The 16,941-nt window shown below is 45.9% G+C and overlaps 2 protein-coding genes across 6 annotated transcripts in view; one reads left to right on the forward strand and one right to left on the reverse strand.

Moving 5' to 3' along the window:
- The first annotated feature begins 147 nt into the window (after positions 1-147).
- hsf1 (heat shock transcription factor 1) lies at positions 148-14,522 on the forward strand. The gene is made up of 14 exons (XM_034125329.1): positions 148-509; positions 1,115-1,223; positions 1,598-1,734; positions 1,823-1,947; positions 4,103-4,178; positions 4,259-4,320; positions 5,805-5,877; positions 5,960-6,078; positions 6,190-6,393; positions 11,098-11,172; positions 13,227-13,323; positions 13,668-13,721; positions 13,825-13,873; positions 14,079-14,522. The coding sequence occupies exons 1-14, from the start codon at positions 390-392 to the stop codon at positions 14,231-14,233; spliced, it is 1,455 nt and encodes a 484-aa protein (XP_033981220.1). The 5' UTR covers positions 148-389; the 3' UTR covers positions 14,234-14,522.
- Positions 14,523-16,412: 1,890 nt separating this feature from the next.
- si:ch211-80h18.1 (uncharacterized protein LOC555593 homolog) overlaps positions 16,413-16,941 on the reverse strand; it is a 10,745-nt gene continuing 10,216 nt past the window's right edge. For all 5 annotated transcript variants that reach the window (XM_034125200.1, XM_034125201.1, XM_034125203.1 and 2 more), the window contains one exon: positions 16,413-16,697. In XM_034125200.1, coding sequence (XP_033981091.1) covers positions 16,663-16,697 — 35 coding nt within the window. In that variant the 3' untranslated portion in view covers positions 16,413-16,662. The remainder of the gene's footprint in view (positions 16,698-16,941) is intronic.

Here is a 16,941-nt window from a genome sequence, read left to right on the forward strand (position 1 = left end):
ATTCACAAATGAATCAATGGATTACATCTGATCTGATTGAGCTCTGTTTTATCAGCTCAGGACGTAAACAACGTAACGTGAACGACGTAACGTCAGGCAGTGGTAGCAGCCTATCACAGCAGAGGACGTCACGCGTCATCACACAGACTGTACGCAGACAGTACGCAGTTGTTTGTTAGAAGGATTAGTTGTTGTTTTCTCCGGAGAAGTTTACACTAAAACCACAATCAAACTGCTGATTAATAATCAGTGTAAACCGGCAGAGACGGACCTAAACCAGGAGCAGAACCAGAACCACTGAGACCTGGACCAGACGGAGGCTCGGATCGGACTGTTAGTGTGGAGTTAGCTCTGTTAGCTCTGTTAGCTCAGATTAGCTTGATCCTGTGATGGAGTGTCCCGGAGGAGGGGGGGCGGTGCTAGGCCCTGCTAACGTCCCGGCCTTCCTCACCAAACTGTGGACTCTGGTGGAAGATCCGGACACCGACCCGCTCATCTGCTGGAGCCCGGTACTTAGATTAGCATAGCACAGCTAGCAGAGGACAGCTGTTAGCTGCTAGCTGTTAGCTGTCAGCTGCAACAGGTTTCACACAAACTGAGCTTTCATTTAAACAGTTATATACAAGTAAATAAAGAATACTACACAAATACAATTCATACAAACACATAGGCCTATAAACATGAACAATACAAACACATGTAAACATTAAGAATACAAACACATGTAAACATTAACAATACAAACACATGTAAACATTAACAATACAAACACATGAAAACATTAACAATACAAACACATGTAAACATTAACAACACAAACACATACAAACATTAAGAATACAAACACATGTAAACATTAAGAAAACAAACACATGTAAACATTAACAATACAAACACATGTAAACATTAAGAAAACAAACACATGTAAACATTAACAATACAAACACATGTAAACATTAAGAAACCAAACACATGTAAACATTAACAACCCTTCTGTACTGTAGGTCTGAACCGTTACTGCTGTTCTACTAAAGTTCAGTACGCTGTGTGTTACCGAAGTGATTGATGTTTACTCTTTATTCTGTGTGTGTGTGTGTCTCTGTGTGTGTGTCAGAGTGGAACCAGTTTCCATGTGTTTGATCAGGGTCGTTTCTCTAAAGAAGTTCTCCCAAAGTTTTTCAAACACAACAACATGGCCAGCTTCATCCGGCAGCTCAACATGTGTGAGTACAACATTATATATTTATATAAGCTATTCACTGTTTATGGCTTTACTATGTGTGAGTACAAACTATTTCCTGTAAACAGAAAGTGTTTTTGTGATGTTCTTCAGTGTTTATATCTCTGTATCTCTGTCTGACTGTATGTCTCTGTGCTCCTGTCTGACTGTATGTCTCTGTGCTCCTGTCTGACTGTTGGTCTCTGTATCTCTGTCTGACTGTATGTCTCTGTGCTCCTGTCTGACTGTTGGTCTCTGTGCTCCTGTCTGACTGTTGGTCTCTGTATCTCTGTCTGACTGTTGGTCTCTGTATCTCTGTCTGACTGTATGTCCCTGTATCTCTGTCTGACTGTATGTCCCTGTATCTCTGTCTGTCAGACGGGTTCAGGAAGGTGGTGCACATCGAGCAGGGGGGGCTGGTGAAGCCTGAGAGAGACGACACAGAGTTCCAGCATCCCTTTTTCATCCGAGGACAGGAACACCTGCTGGAGAACATAAAGCGCAAAGTCACTACTGTACGTACAGACAGACAGACAGACAGACAGACAGACAGACAGACAGACCCCATGGCAACAGCTTGTGTCTGTGTTGTGATTGGTCCAGGTGTCGTCGGTGCGTCCGGAGGAAGTGAAGGTTTCTTCAGACGACGTCAACAAGATCCTGAGTGACGTGCAGCTGATGAAAGGGAAACAGGAGACCATCGACTCCAGGATCATCGCCATGAGACAGTAGGGATCCACACATTGCTGACCCAGGGCTAACCCATTGCTGACCCAGGGCTAACACATTGCTGACCCAGGGCTAACCCATTGCTGACCCAGGGCTAACCCATTGCTGACCCAGGGCTAACCCATTGCTGACCCAGGGCTAACCCATTGCTGACCCAGGGCTAACCCATTGCTAACCCATTGCTGACCCAGGGCTAACCCATTGCTGACCCAGGGCTAACCCATTGCTGACCCAGGGCTAACCCAGGGATTGCTGACCCAGGGCTAACCCAGGGATTGCTGACCCAGGGCTAACCCATTGCTAACTCAGGGCTGACCCAGGGCTAACCCATTGCTAACCCAGGGCTGACCCATTGCTGACCCAGGGCTAACCCATTGTTAACCCATTGCTGACCCAGGGCTAACCCATTGCTGACCCAGGGTTAACCCATTGCTGACCCATTGCTAACCCAGGGCTAACCCATTGCTGACCCAGGGCTAACCCATTGCTGGCCCAGGGCTATCCCATTGCTAACCCATTGCTGACCCAGGGCTAACCCATTGCTAACTCAGGGCTGACCCATTGCTGACCCAGGGCTAACCCATTGCTAACCCAGGGCTGACCCATTGCTGACCCAGGGCCAACCCATTGTTAACCCATTGCTGACCCAGGGCTAACCCATTGCTGACCCAGGGCTAACCCATTGCTGACCCAGGGCTAACCCATTGCTGACCCAGGGCTAACCCATTGCTGACTCAGGAATAACCCATTGCTAACCCATTGCTGACCCAGGGCTAACCCATTGTTAACCCATTGCTGACCCAGGGCTAACCCATTGCTGATCCAGGGCTAACCCATTGCTAACCCAGGGCTAACCCATTGCTGACCCAGGGCTAACCCATTGCTGACTCAGGGCTAACCCATTGCTGACTCAGGGCTAACCCATTGCTGACCCAGGGCTAACCCATTGCTAACCCAGGGCTAACCCATTGCTAACTGATAGCTAACCCAGGGCTAACCCATTGCTAACCCAGGGCTAACCTGTATGTGCAGAGGGAACGGGTTAATCCAGGTTCAGGTTCTTTATTTGTACCCGTAGGTAGATTTAGTTTGCAGAGAAAAAGACAAGGGATCCATCCTGACTCTAAGAACAAACACAAACAACAGACACAGTACAAGTACACCCTGCTCGGTCAAATCTCAAAATATTTAAAAACATTTAAGAAGGAAAACACTAGTTCAAACATGGACATTCAAAATTCATAATTAAATAAATAAATAGGCATCTGTGTGGCGCTCCTATGATGTGTTCATTTGTGCAATAGCTGCTGGGATCAAACAGTTTTTATACCGCTTCGCTCTACTCTTTGGGACGAGTAACCTCCGGCCCGAAGGAACAAGCTTCTGAGTGCAGAGGGTGGGAGTCATCGTCTAATATGGAGCTGGATAACCGCTGTCACTGCCTGAGGTACAGGGTCTCCAGGTTTAGCTGTCAATGCCTGAGGTACAGGGTCTCCAGGTTTAGCTGTCCCTGCCTGAGGTACAGGGTCTCCAGGTTTAGCTGTCAATGCCTGAGGTACAGGGTCTCCAGGTTTAGCTGTCACTGCCTGAGGTACAGGGTCTCCAGGTTTAGCTGTCACTGCCTGAGGTACAGGGTCTCCAGGTTTAGCTGTCCCTGCCTGAGGTACAGGGTCTCCAGGTTTAGCTGTCAATGCCTGAGGTACAGGGTCTCCAGGTTTAGCTGTCACTGCCTGAGGTACAGGGTCTCCTGGTTTAGCTGTCACTGCCTGAGGTACAGGGTCTCCAGGTTTAGCTGTCACTGCCTGAGGTACAGGGTCTCCAGGTTTAGCTGTCACTGCCTGAGGTACAGGGTCTCCAGGTTTAGCTGTCACTGCCTGAGGTACAGGGTCTCCAGGTTTAGCTGTCACTGCCTGAGGTACAGGGTCTCCTGGTTTAGCTGTCACTGCCTGAGGTACAGGGTCTCCAGGTTTAGCCGTCACTGCCTGAGGTACAGGGTCTCCAGGTTTAGCTGTGGCTCACCAATCAGTCAGCTGGACCACTTTACGATCTGACTCAGAGAGTTTCTGCTCTTTAAAGTCAGGTTACCAAACCATGACATTAATGTCCTGGTCCTGGTTCTGAGTTCTGGTTCTGAGTTCTGAATGTGTATTGCAGGGAGAACGAGGCTCTGTGGAGAGAGGTGGCCAGCCTGAGGCAGAAACACGTCCAACAGCAGAAAGTCGTCAACAAGGTAAAGTAAAATACACCAACACAATACGTTAGCACGTTAGCACGTTAGCATGTGATCTAAACCTCTCTGTTCCTCTGCAGCTGATCCACTTCCTGGTGTCTCTCGTCCAGTCCAACAGGGTCCTGGGAGTCAAGAGGAAAATGTGAGTTAACGTATATTGTTTATTTTATAACATTTATTTTTAATACACGTGCAATGTCCCTTCTCCAGGTGATCACAGGTGATCACAGGTGATCACAGGTGAACACAGGTGAACACAAGAGCCACGGAGAAACCTCACTTTAGCATATTAAAGAATATTCATACTGGTTTTTATAAACGTTTTAACGCTGTAAACATAAAAGTGTTATGGAGAACATAGTAATACATATTTACAGTGTATTAATACATATTTACAGTGTATTAATACATATTTACAGTGTATTAATTAGGGATGCTCCGATCGCCAATTTTGGGGCTGATCGCCGGAATCAGGATCGGCCGATACCGATACGATCGAGTGGGCGGGGCCTATGGGGATCTTCCATTTAAAGTGATGTTTAAAACTCAGTTAATGGGGCTCATTCTCTGGCGCTTCCACAAACAACAACCAACATAATTATTACATTCAAATGAAGTACATTATTAAAATGGCTAAGTGTGTTAGGTCTAACTCTTATGGCGCGTTTCCACTACAGCGCGGAGCACGGTTTAAGAGGGCTGTGACGTCAGCGGCCCGTCTTTGGTTGCGTTTCCACTTGGCCTAGTACCGGCCGGCGGGTCCTAATTCACAGTTTTTCTGGCCTCATAAAATCGTGGGTCTAGGGCCAGAGACAACGAGGCTGAGTCGGGCTGAGTATGCTAAACTAGAGAGAGCATCGCTGGCAAGGGGGCTACAACTACAACAAGATGGACATATTTGACCGTGATTTAATTGTAATACACGTTTCAAAATGATGCCGAAGTAACAACATACTGATACCGGTTAGTAAAAACCATGAATTAATGCTTTGTCAAGTCTGCAGACAGACGGCAGGGGAAAAACCTTTTAAAATGCGTGTTTTCTAAATGGAGATTGGCTAAGCTAACGCAGTATATGCTCCGACCGTCCACACTCACAACGGCCTATACAGACATAAATAAACCAGCGACTGTATTCACCATGACACAGGCAGTCTGTGGTTTGTACTTGTTTAACTTTTGTCTAGTTTCTGAACAGATATGAGGAGCTGTGAGCTCTGAGTGCTAACAGCTAACGGCTGTGTTGTTTTTCTGGGGTTCTCTGAAGATCACGTCACGGCTCCGCCTACACTGCGTTACTATAGATACTGCCCCAGTTCCTAAACTGTAATGGAAATGCGCCATAAAGTGAGCCAGTCCTAACGAGGCCCAGCCATACCGAGCGGGGCCGAGCGGGGCCGAGCGAGGCCGAGCGGGGCCGAGCGAGGCCGAGCGAGGCCGTGTAGTGGAAACGCGCCATTAGTGTGTGTTTCGCTCCGCTCACCGGTCCGTCACAGCGGGTGGAGCTGCAGGATTTCTGCTTCACACACATTTTATTGTCGTTATCCCTAGTATTAATACATATTTACAGTGTTTGTATTAATACATATTAATATTAGTATGTCTAAATGTACTTCCTGTCTGCAGTCCTCTGATGCTGAATGACTCTAGCTCCGCCCACTCCCTGCCCAAATACAGTCGGCCGTTCTCATTGGAGCAGGTAGGATTCACTGGGGGGGGGGGGTGGTGTGTGTGTGTGTGTGACCTCCCTTCACCTGCAAGGTGTGTGTTTGTGTTCTCAGGCTGCAGCCAGTCTGTTCCCAGCTGACCCCCCCCTCACCTCTGGACCAATCATCTCAGACCTCACAGATGTGGCCACGCCCCCAGCCGACAGTGTGCTCAGTGATTGGTCGGATTCAGGGTGAGAACCAATCAAATAATTCTGTTTTGACGCCTGTCGGCCAATGAGCAGCCTTCATTTCACCTCCTCAGATTGGTCCGTCACTTACAGCAAATCTTCTCCCTGTTGCAGGGAGAGCCAATCAGTGGAGGTCAAAGAGGAGCCGTCCAATCCTGTGGACTCACCTGTGGACACGCCCCTCTCCCCAACCACCTTCATCAACTCCATCCTACTGGACCACGAGCAGCCCCCCCTCAACCCCCCCAATACAGCCGGCCAATCGCCTACGTCCTCTGCCCCCCCTCCTCGGTGTCAGACGGTCGCCTGCATCGACAGGTGAGTCCCTTATATCACCTGGGGGGGTATGAAGGTAGATATGGTGCAAAATGCGAGAGCGTGTAAAACCTGATGTGAGCACTTGCAGAAAAAGAATCTGAGCTTGTGTGCATACATTTACACTTGTATAAAATATCCACGTATCTGTGAACCACATTTGAAGTCACAGAAGAAGAAAACGTTTTGTAGCTTGTAGAAAAAAAATGAACTTAGTGATGAAATGTTCACTTGCAGAAATTTTTTTTTTTTTTTAATATATTTTCCATTACTACTGCAACTTGGTTATTACAACCTCTCAAATCAGTCATTACAACTTCACGAATCTGCTCTGTGGCAGTTAGGGCTGTGCATCTTCACTGGTCTCACGATTCGATTCGATTACGATTATCCTGTCAACGATTCGATTCAATTCGATATCACGATTCATACCAATGCGTTGCATCCTCAATTTTCTATATTACTGCACATGGCTTATTTTTCATCAATGCATACATGCAGTAAATACATATGAACTCTCTTTTTATTATTTAGAAAGTGCTTCAGAAATCAATAACATAAATGTCTTGACATTAATTTATAAACCAAAATAAATTAATTGTATAGGTCTAGCCTCCCTATATCTGTGTGTGAAATTGTTCCATCCTCAAAAACAAAAAACTAATGCTTCTGCAGTCTAGCTGCAGCTTCTAGCAACGGCCTTCTGTTAAAAAAAGGACACTGAATGTCCTGAATGTGGCATCACACACAGGACTTGAGTCTGAACACAGCAGACAACAGGAGTATTTACAACAGCATATACAAACAAAAATACTGCATGTGGGTGCACACTTACATTCTCTGTCTTACTGTTACATCAATCCCATGAATGTATGAGATTAAGTTAGCTTCATCATATCTCAATCAGTGATTAAGTGAATAATAAAGTTTCTATCGGGTCACTATCAGCCTGTCACTCATTATTTTCATGGAGGGGGCGGGGTTTGGAGGAACAGAGGAGACGGTGATCGCGGAAGCTTTTTTCCTCCTGCCTTCACAAACTTTACACAAGTATATATCGTCTGAAAATTGCTAGAGGACATTCATACTCTGCAATCCAAGACTTAATTAAATCCACCAAAAACCTGACATGATTGTCACGCGATTATTTTTGAAAAACATAAATCCTTGTGTCTCTGAGCCGCAGCGACACGGAGTGATTCAGAGCGGGTCCTTCTGCTGTTGGTTCTGGACTGGTGTTCTTGTGTTGGTGGATAAAGCAGACTGCTCGTGTTTGGTGTTGCTGTGCCGCTGTCACGTCTGTTCCCTGATCTCTGCATCACCGACCGATTTGATATTTAAGTGACAGAAAAAAAAAACGTTATAGTAAAGCCGCGGCCGGAAAATCAGGAAGCAACGTTACTACGCTATAATCGATTATCTTCCGTCACTGCATTGATACCGAATCGTCCGCATCGCAATGCATCGTAGAAACGATTATTTTCAACACCCCTAGTGGCAGTATACATCCACGAATCTGCGGCCTTGACTTTTGCTACACTTCTTGCGATGAATGTGTCGCTAAAGTAATTTTCACCTGTAGATGTGGGGGGAGGGAGGGGGGTTGGAGCTAAGGGGCGGAGCTAAGGGGCGGAGCTATCACAACGAGGAGGCGCAAACTCGGGTCAGTCACAGCCATGTCAGGTCGAACCGGATGACTGCAGGGCCCCGCATGTTGCCCCTTTCACACCAACGCGGTTCCAGGACCGGTTCGGAGCTTGTGCCTGATAAGCACCGGTTTTTCCTGTTCACGCCGCAGCGGAGACGGCTCTTTTCCACGAAAACCGCATACGTCACGCTTACGTCGGAGGGGTGCGAGAATAACCTGAACTAACAGTTTATGGAGAGTAGCCTATGGCAAATAAAAGTTGAAACAAGCGGTAGCGCTGAGCAAAGTGACTAGAACGCATTTGTAAAATAAACATACTTTATAAAGTCAGGCAACACTAACCAGTAACCAGGCTTCGTGTGATTCTGTTTATTTGACCATCCGTTCGCTGTTATTGATCATTGTGGAGGGGGCAGATGTTTTGTTTTGTATTATAGCAGCTATCAGATGGAATCAATACATGGGCTGCACAGGTTGTCATGTCCGACTATCACAAGTAGAATCATAATGAAAAATACACCGGTAAAATGTGCCTGTAGAAAACGGCTTATGCCACAAGTTATAGCAACAAGCTACAAGTAGCCTAGTTAATATAGTCAGTTTAGCTTCGGTTGCTATGCTAACATCACCCATTTTATACCAGAGAAACTTTCATAACAGCGTTGTGATGCCAAACAGCGTCAATTCAGACTGACACACATTCACTTAAGGGGAATTGGGGATATGTATCAGCTGCTTGTGTGACAGTCAGACAGTGAATACTTTACAGCGGCCGCTGCTGTGAGTTAACGGGAGAATAAACTCCAGTGGACGAGCAGCACTGCAGCGGTCGGTAAATGCCGCTGTAACACATTAATAAACAATAAACCACGGCACTCTGGAGAAAAGTATAAGGTTGGAGAAGTAGTTATTTAATTTAATCTGGCTTCGTATGATTAAAAGTAACACGATCATCGACCCGTCCCCCATTGTTGTTGTTGTGAGCGAAGCACGGAGCTAGAACGGGAGCTGCGTTGGTGTGAAAGGGACAACAGTAGTCACTTGTGTGACTGACCCGAGAGCCTCGTCGTTCTGATAGCTCCGCCCCTTCGCTCCAACCCCCCTCCCTCCCCCCACATCTACAGGTGAAAATTATTTTTGCGACACATTCATCGCAAGAAGTGTAGCAAAAGTCAAGGCTGCAGATTCGTGGATGTATACTGCCACAGAGCAGATTCGTGAAGTTGTAATGACTGATTTGAGAGGTTGTAATAACCAAGTTGCAGTTGTAATGGAAAATATATTTAAAAAATATATATTTTTCTTAGGTCTGTCAAGTTAACGCGTTAATAACGCGTTAACGCAAAAAAAAAATAACGCCACTAATTATTTTAACGCGATTAACGCATGTGTATTTTTTGTCCTCGGCCGCCCCGTAGTTTCACAGCGCATCGAGTTTAAAATACCATCTACAAGCTGATGCTGACAGCCCCGCTCCTGCCGCCCTCTTGTGGCAGGCCCGGACTGGCCATCGGGAGGACCGGGAGGGTGTGTGTATGTGTGGGGCGAGCGAGGCACACCTTACGTGTTGTTGTTGTTGTTGTTGTTAGCGCAGCTAGCTAGCACCAGATGCTAACGGATATAAGGAGTTGTTTCAATGAAAACAGAGGAGCGACATTTCGCCGACAACTGCGCCGAGCACTTGACTTTATGCAGGTAGCCAGACAGTGGGACATTGTACGAAAAGTCAGCACACTCAGCACGGATAGTGCGCGCAACATGATTGCAGCGTCCAGGCTCCCGTTCAAGCATATATGCCTTGAGCTGCACATAGCTCCAACGATCCATCACAGTGTCTCCACATTCACACGCACGCACACGCACACACACACACACACACACGCACACACACACCACACACACACACGCACACACACACACCACACCACACACACACACACACACACACACACACACACAACACACACACACCACACACACACACACACAGTATTATTGTATGAGAGAGGTTCCAGGTTGAATTGAGGCAAATATTTGTAATGTTCAGGTTGTTGTGTTTAATATTCATGAGAATATTTGTCATTGTTCAAATGATAATAAACAAACATATAAAGCATATTTGTCCACTCATATGTTGATAAGAGTATTAAAAACTTGAAAAATATCCCTCTAAGGTACATTTAGAACAGATAAAAAATGTGCGATTAATTTGCGATTAACTATGGACAATCATGCGATTAAATATTTTAATCGACTGACAGCCCTAATTTTTCTGCAAGTGAACATTTCATCACTAAGTTCATTTTTTTTCTACAAGCTACAAAACTTTTTCTTCTTCTGTGACTTCAAATGTGGTTCACAGATACGTGGATATTTTATACAAGTGTAAATGTATGCACACAAGCTCAGATCTTTTTCTGCAAGTGCTCACATCAGGTTTTACACGCTCTCGCATTTTGCACCATATCTACCTTCATAGGGGGGCCTGTAGGGACATGTGACCCAGACAGAAGGGTTAGGACCCCCCCCCCCAGTGCACTGTAGATATTAATTGACCCCCCCCCCAGTGTACTGTAGATATTAATTGACCCCCCCCCGTGTACTGTAGATATTAATTGACCCCCCCCACTGTACTGTAGATATTAATTGACCCCCCAGTGTACTGTAGATATTAATTGACCCCCCCCAGTGTACTGTAGATATTAATTTACCCCCCCCAGTGTACTGTAGATATTAATTGACCCCCCCCAGTGTACTGTAGATATTAATTGACCCCCAGTGTACTGTAGATATTAATTGACCCCCCAGTGTACTGTAGATATTAATTGACCCCCCCAGTGTACTGTAGATATTAATTGACCCCCCCCCCAGTGTACTGTAGATATTAATTGACCCCCAGTGTACTGTAGATATTAATTGACCCCCCAGTGTACTGTAGATATTAATTGACCCCCCAGTGTACTGTAGATATTAATTGACCCCCCCCCCAGTGTACTGTAGATATTAATTGACCCCCCAGTGTACTGTAGATATTAATTGACCCCCCCCTGTGCTCTCAGATCCCCCCGGCCCCCCCCCTCTGCAGGTGGACTCTCACCTGACGTTTGGCGCCTCGTATCCACACGACCTGACAAGTGATTATTTACATTATTATTAGAGTCTGTGTGATGGGATGTTCTATAATACACACACACACACACACACACACACACACACACACACACACACACACACACACACACACACACACACACACACACACACACACACAGCCCCCATGTATGTTACGTCCCCACTAGGGATGAGGAAATGCAACACACACCAGTTGGAATTGGTATAATTATAATGGGTTTATTTTAAATAGCAGGGTAACAAAATGGCAGGCATGCAGCCTGGAACAAACAAAAGGCCAAAAGGGCACAGGTTGATAAATAACCAAACAAAAGGAGGACTCTAAAAAGGAGTCTAATTGCATACAGGGAAACAAATACTAATACACTAAAATAAGAACCAAAACAAAACCTCACTTTAAAAGTGGTACAACTAACAAAAGGAGCCTGTACAAAAACACAGCTAAACTAAAGGCTACAGTCACAAAATCCTAAGCTACTCTAAACACTAACTAATGGCGCATTTCCACTACACGGCCTCGCTCGGTATGGCTCGGCCTCGTTAGGACTGGCTCACTTTATGCTACGTCTCCATTACAGTTTAGGAACTGGGGTAGTATCTATAGTAACGCAGTGTAGGCGGAGCCGTGACGTCATCTTCAATGAGCACCCCAGAAAAACAACACAGCCGTTAGCTGTGAGCACTCAGAGCTCACAGCTCCTCATATATGTTCAGAAACTAGGCAAAAGTTAAACAAGTACAAACCACAGACTGCCTGTGTCATGGTGAATACAGTCGCTGCTTTATTTATGTCTGTATAGGCCGTTGTTGTGAGTGTGGACGGTCGGAGCATATACTGCGTTAGCTTAGCCAATCTCCATCTAGAAAAACACGAATTTTAAAAGGTTTTTCGCCTGCCGTCTGTCTGCAGACTTGACAAAGCATTAATTCATGGTTTTTACTAACCGGTATCAGTATGTTGTTACTTCGGCATCATTTTGAAACGTGTATTACAATTAAATCACGGTCAAATATGTTCATCTTGTTGTAGTTGTAGCCCCCTTGCCAGCGATTCTCTCTCTAGTTTAGCATATTCAGCCCGACTCAGCCCTGTTTGTTGGCCCCGATAGAACCACGATTTTGTCGGGCCAGAAAAAAGGTGAAAAAGTAGCCCCGGGCCGGAACTAGGCCTAGTGGAAACGCAACCAAAAACGGGCCCGCACGACACGGCACGACACGGCACGCTTAAACCGCGCTCCGCGCCATGGTGGAAATGCGCCATAAGCTACTCTATACTCTAACTAAGCTACTCTAGACACTACTAATACACAACATCAAACTAAGTATGGGCACACGTGTTTAACCACAGTTAGTTAGTGGTAGTGGTGGTCTAATGGATAGTGAGGTGGGCTGAAGATCGGAAGGTTGTGAGTTCAAATCCCGCCAGGAACACCACCACTAGTGTGCCCTTGAGTAAGGCACTTAGCCCTCAGTTACTCCAGGGAGAATGTCCCTGTAATTGGTCATTGTAAGTCGCTTTGGATAAAAGCGTCAGCTAAATGAAATGTAATGTAACAGAATTATCTAAGGAGCAAGTAGCGAGAGGCGTCTGTTCACATGTCGGAGCCTCCAGAGTGATCGTCAGCCACAGGCTTTGAAGTCATCTCCAGCAGGTGTGCGCCGGATGTGCGCTTGGATTGGAGCACGTCGGGCCCGACAAGCTCCAATCACAATCCTCGAAGGCGGACCAGCAGATGGCAGCCAATGACATCAGGGGAGCCGCACAGTTCATTTGCATAAGAACACAGGCTAACACAGTTAAGACGACCAGGAAGGCGTAACATTTGTCTCATCACGTGGACAGTATTGACAGTTTAGACGTGACTCTGTGTTTCAGGTGTGAGTTGTCTCACCACGTGGACAGTATTGACAGTTTAGACGTGACTCTGTGTTTCAGGTGTGAGTTGTCTCACCACGTGGACAGTATTGACAGTTTAGACGTGACTCTGTGTTTCAGGTGTGAGTTGTCTCACCACGTGGACAGTATTGACAGTTTAGACGTGACTCTGTGTTTCAGGTGTGAGTTGTCTCACCACGTGGACAGTATTGACAGCGGTCTCCAGAGTCTCCTGAACTCTCAGGCTCTGAACTTTGACCCGTCTCCGCTGATGGAGGTGAGTCTGCTTCAGATCCACTAACTGTAACCTTCATCATTACCTCATCCTCACTGTGTGTGTGTGTGTGTGTGTGTGTGTGTGTGTGTGTGTGTGTGTGTGTGTGTGTGTGTGTGTGTGTGTGTGTGTGTGTGTGTGTTGTGTGTGTGTGTGTGGTGTGTGTGTGTGTGTGTGTGTGTGTGTGTGTGTGTGTGTGTGTGTGTGTGTGTGTGTGTGTGTGTGTGTGTGTGTGTGTGTGTGTGTGTGTGTGTGTGTGTGTGTGTGTGTGTGTGTGTGTGTGTGTTGTGTGTGTGTGTGTGTGTGTGTGTGTGTGTGTGTGTGTGTGTGTGTGTGTGTGTGTGTAGTTCTTCAGCTCGCCCTGCCCCTCGGGAGACTTCGACCTCGACAGTTTGGACACTGTGAGTTTATTTTACTTCCTGAGGATTTTAACAATTGATTAAATCTATGAACACACACTGATGTAATGGGAGGTAAAAATCAGCTGTTTGTGTTTCCTGTTAGCTGCTGTCTGACGACGCTCCCAACGGAGGAGAGGAGAGCATCTACACAGGTAACTCACACTCACACACACACACTAACACACACACACACACGGAGGTAACACACTCACATACACACACAGGTAACACACTCACACACAGAGGTAACACACACTCACACACATCTATTTTGTATTTATATTTCAGTAAGTGTAGTGTGTGGTGTTTGTAGTGGTAGTAGACATGTGACTCTTTGCTGCTCTCTGATTGGTGCAGGGAGGCAGCTGGTGCAGTACACAGGGGAAGGGGGCGGGGCCTACCTGCCCTCGCTGCTGGAGCTGGAGGCGGAGCCTTTCTTCATCTCTGATCCCCCCACTGATGACCCCGCCTCCACCCTGCTAAGCCCCGCCCACCTGGACTCTGACCTCTGACCTCACCCGTCACCTTGGCGACAGCTTCTTCTTCTTCTACTGTTTCCCTTTAGATCCACGGTCCAATCAGAAACAGGCCTCAACATGTGACTGGGGTTTTCTGCATGTTTGTCTTTTGTGTAAAATATATAAACTGAAGAGTCGGAATATTTTTTGAGAAGTTTATCAAATTAATCTGTGATATAATATCAGTGTGTGACGTCATCAGTGTGTGACGTCATCAGTGTGTGACGTGTCAGCTGTTTCTCTGCTGTTTCAAACTCTAATAAACTCTCTTTTATAAACTCTCTGTGACGGGGTTCTATTTGTCCGTTTGAAACATAGGCTTAGTCGGTTGATTTAAGCTCCAAAACTTTAAAAAATGTATAACAGCAACAAAAATATATATACTGTTTGATAAAAGTGAAACAGTATAACTTAAATAAACAAAATCAAAGTTACCAAAGGAGGTTGTCTATCACTCATGGAGTAAACACATTCCAGCTGTTGCCTTCACTGCAACCATCTCCTGAATGACTCTTCCAGGGCCAACACCGTCCCTTTTGAACCCATAGCCCCTCCCCACAGGCTTTCCGTCAACAAGTTACACAATTAACTCAAAACCACATTGTCAACATAAATGTAATCCCTCAAACATGAGAAAACTATCCGACCCAAACAGGTTAACTACCTCTTAACACAATCATTCCCCATAATTAATAAACGCAAAAGAAATAATAAATTGCATGTTTCATGATATCCTATTTAAACCACGGAAGTGATGCGCCTCCGTCTTTTCCACATTCCCTTTGCTGGGGAGACGGCGGCGAAACTCAGTTTGCTGCTCGTCACGTAAGTATCGTGTAATATAGTTAAATGTATGTTTAAATAATTGTAGACTCACAAGCGTGCACTCATGGTCGCGCTACAGGAAGGGAGGGGAAAAAGGGACGTTTTAGTGATGATTTAACCTTATTTATTGACGAACGGAAGAAAGCAGGAAATGTTTGGTGTGTGTCTGTCTGTCGCCGCTGTCAGTGGCGGAGTCAGTCACTCTGTGATCCGCTCCATCACATAAACTCTTATAAACTACACACATTTATAAACTCTCTCTTATAAACTACACACCTTTATAAACTCTCTTTTATAAATTACCCAGTTTAAAGGGGACCTATCATGCAAAATGCACTTTTGTACGTCTTTTATACATGAATATGTGTCCCCGGTGTTCCAGGGAACTCACCAAGTGTCAGAAAACACAACCCTCTCTATTTTCCTCCATACCCAAATCTCTAAAAAAGGGGCTGCAACGGATCTGATAAAAAGTTGATCCAGATTTGAACACTGTCCTGACGTCAGGACGGTGGCGATACGGCTATTGGGCCAACTCTCCACCTATCAGGGGAATGTGGGGTTGGGCCACGGCCGGCCATTGCCGCTCGAAAGCGCTGGAGACGCTGTAGTACATATGCCAGGCCTGTAAGTGGCGCTGTAGTCTGCCACAAAAGCAGCGAAGAAGACTTCCCGCCCATAGTTACCATGGTTACCCTTCTGTTTATTCTCCGCTGTGGCTTTTTTTCTCCCTCCCCGAGGCAAGCGTTTGCTCCCGCTGCTTTAATTCAATGCAATCCCTCCCCGTCGAGGCAAGCACTGTAATTCTCTCGGGTTAGTCCACAAGCAGATGACAAACACCCACCTCTCCGCCTCTTCCAAGGAACGAGGGGACCGTGCGGCAGAGTTTCAGTTTCAGTTTCTTTCGCCGGTCAAGATGTCCGTTAAAGTTTAAATCTTCCGGACAAAATTAGAAAAGTGCCGGTCAAAGGTCTTCTTTGTTATTTATTGAGCTTTGAAACAAATGAATAACGACTCTATATAATAAAACACGGAGGACGGAGATCTCTTTTTCTCCCCCTCTTCTAACAGCCCAGCAGCTGAACAGAGCACGGCTCCCCTCTCCTGCAGGGGGGCGTGATCAGCAGAATCAGACCCGTAGACAGCAAACAGCACATAGAGTGAAATGAGGCATGGCTAAAATGCATGATCTGTTTGGTATTTTGAAAACAGAAACGTATAAATATACCTTATATAGGTATGGCCCTACAATATATCATTTAAATATAGCATGATAGGTGTCCTTTAAACAAAATACCATTTCTCATTGTGATGTTCAAAATAGACAAAACTTTATTGTATAGTTGACATTGCTGACGTTGAAGATGATGTCACATCCTGTGTGATGTCATCAGGTAACACCTCTTCAGGTATTAAACTCATTTATCTAACATGAACGTCTATGAACAAAACTTAAATACAAAAACACCAATGGGGCGCTGGTCCACAGGGGGCGGGGCTACTCCTAGTGGGAGGGGTCTGACTTCCTGGGCCATGCTGATTGGTCGGTACATTGGAATCGGTAGCGCAGGAATCGAACTCGCGGCTTGATGTGGAAGTCAGCAGGTATCCTCCAGTTCCACATTTTCTGCACCTGGAACAAAAAGATTCAACTTTTAAAACTGACAGGAAATCCACAAGAAGAATTCAGTCCTTCAACAGAGTTTAAACCTTGATTAATCATCAGAGCTTCGACACCAATAAAGAAGAATTCACCCGCACACTGCTGCGGTGCCTGGGTCACGCTAAATGCTAAATGCTAACCTGAAGGGTTCCCAGAGAGGAACTGTTGTCTTCATCATGAAACACAAATATGCGCTAAAAAAAAAGCAGCGTGA

Source organism: Trematomus bernacchii, unplaced genomic scaffold (assembly GCF_902827165.1).
Source record: "Trematomus bernacchii unplaced genomic scaffold, fTreBer1.1, whole genome shotgun sequence".
Classification (NCBI taxonomy): domain Eukaryota; kingdom Metazoa; phylum Chordata; class Actinopteri; order Perciformes; family Nototheniidae; genus Trematomus; species Trematomus bernacchii.

What these genes read in the sequence shown, in the direction of transcription:
- hsf1 (XM_034125329.1), top strand. Translation starts at nt 390, where the DNA reads ATGGAGTGTCCCGGAGGAGGGGGGGCGGTGCTAGGCCCTGCTAACGTC. An exon ending in GGCCGTTCTCATTGGAGCAG is followed by an intron (nt 5,878 to 5,959) that starts GTAGGATTCACT and finishes TTGTGTTCTCAG; the next exon opens with GCTGCAGCCAGTCTGTTCCC. An exon ending in AGTGATTGGTCGGATTCAGG is followed by an intron (nt 6,079 to 6,189) that starts GTGAGAACCAAT and finishes TCCCTGTTGCAG; the next exon opens with GGAGAGCCAATCAGTGGAGG.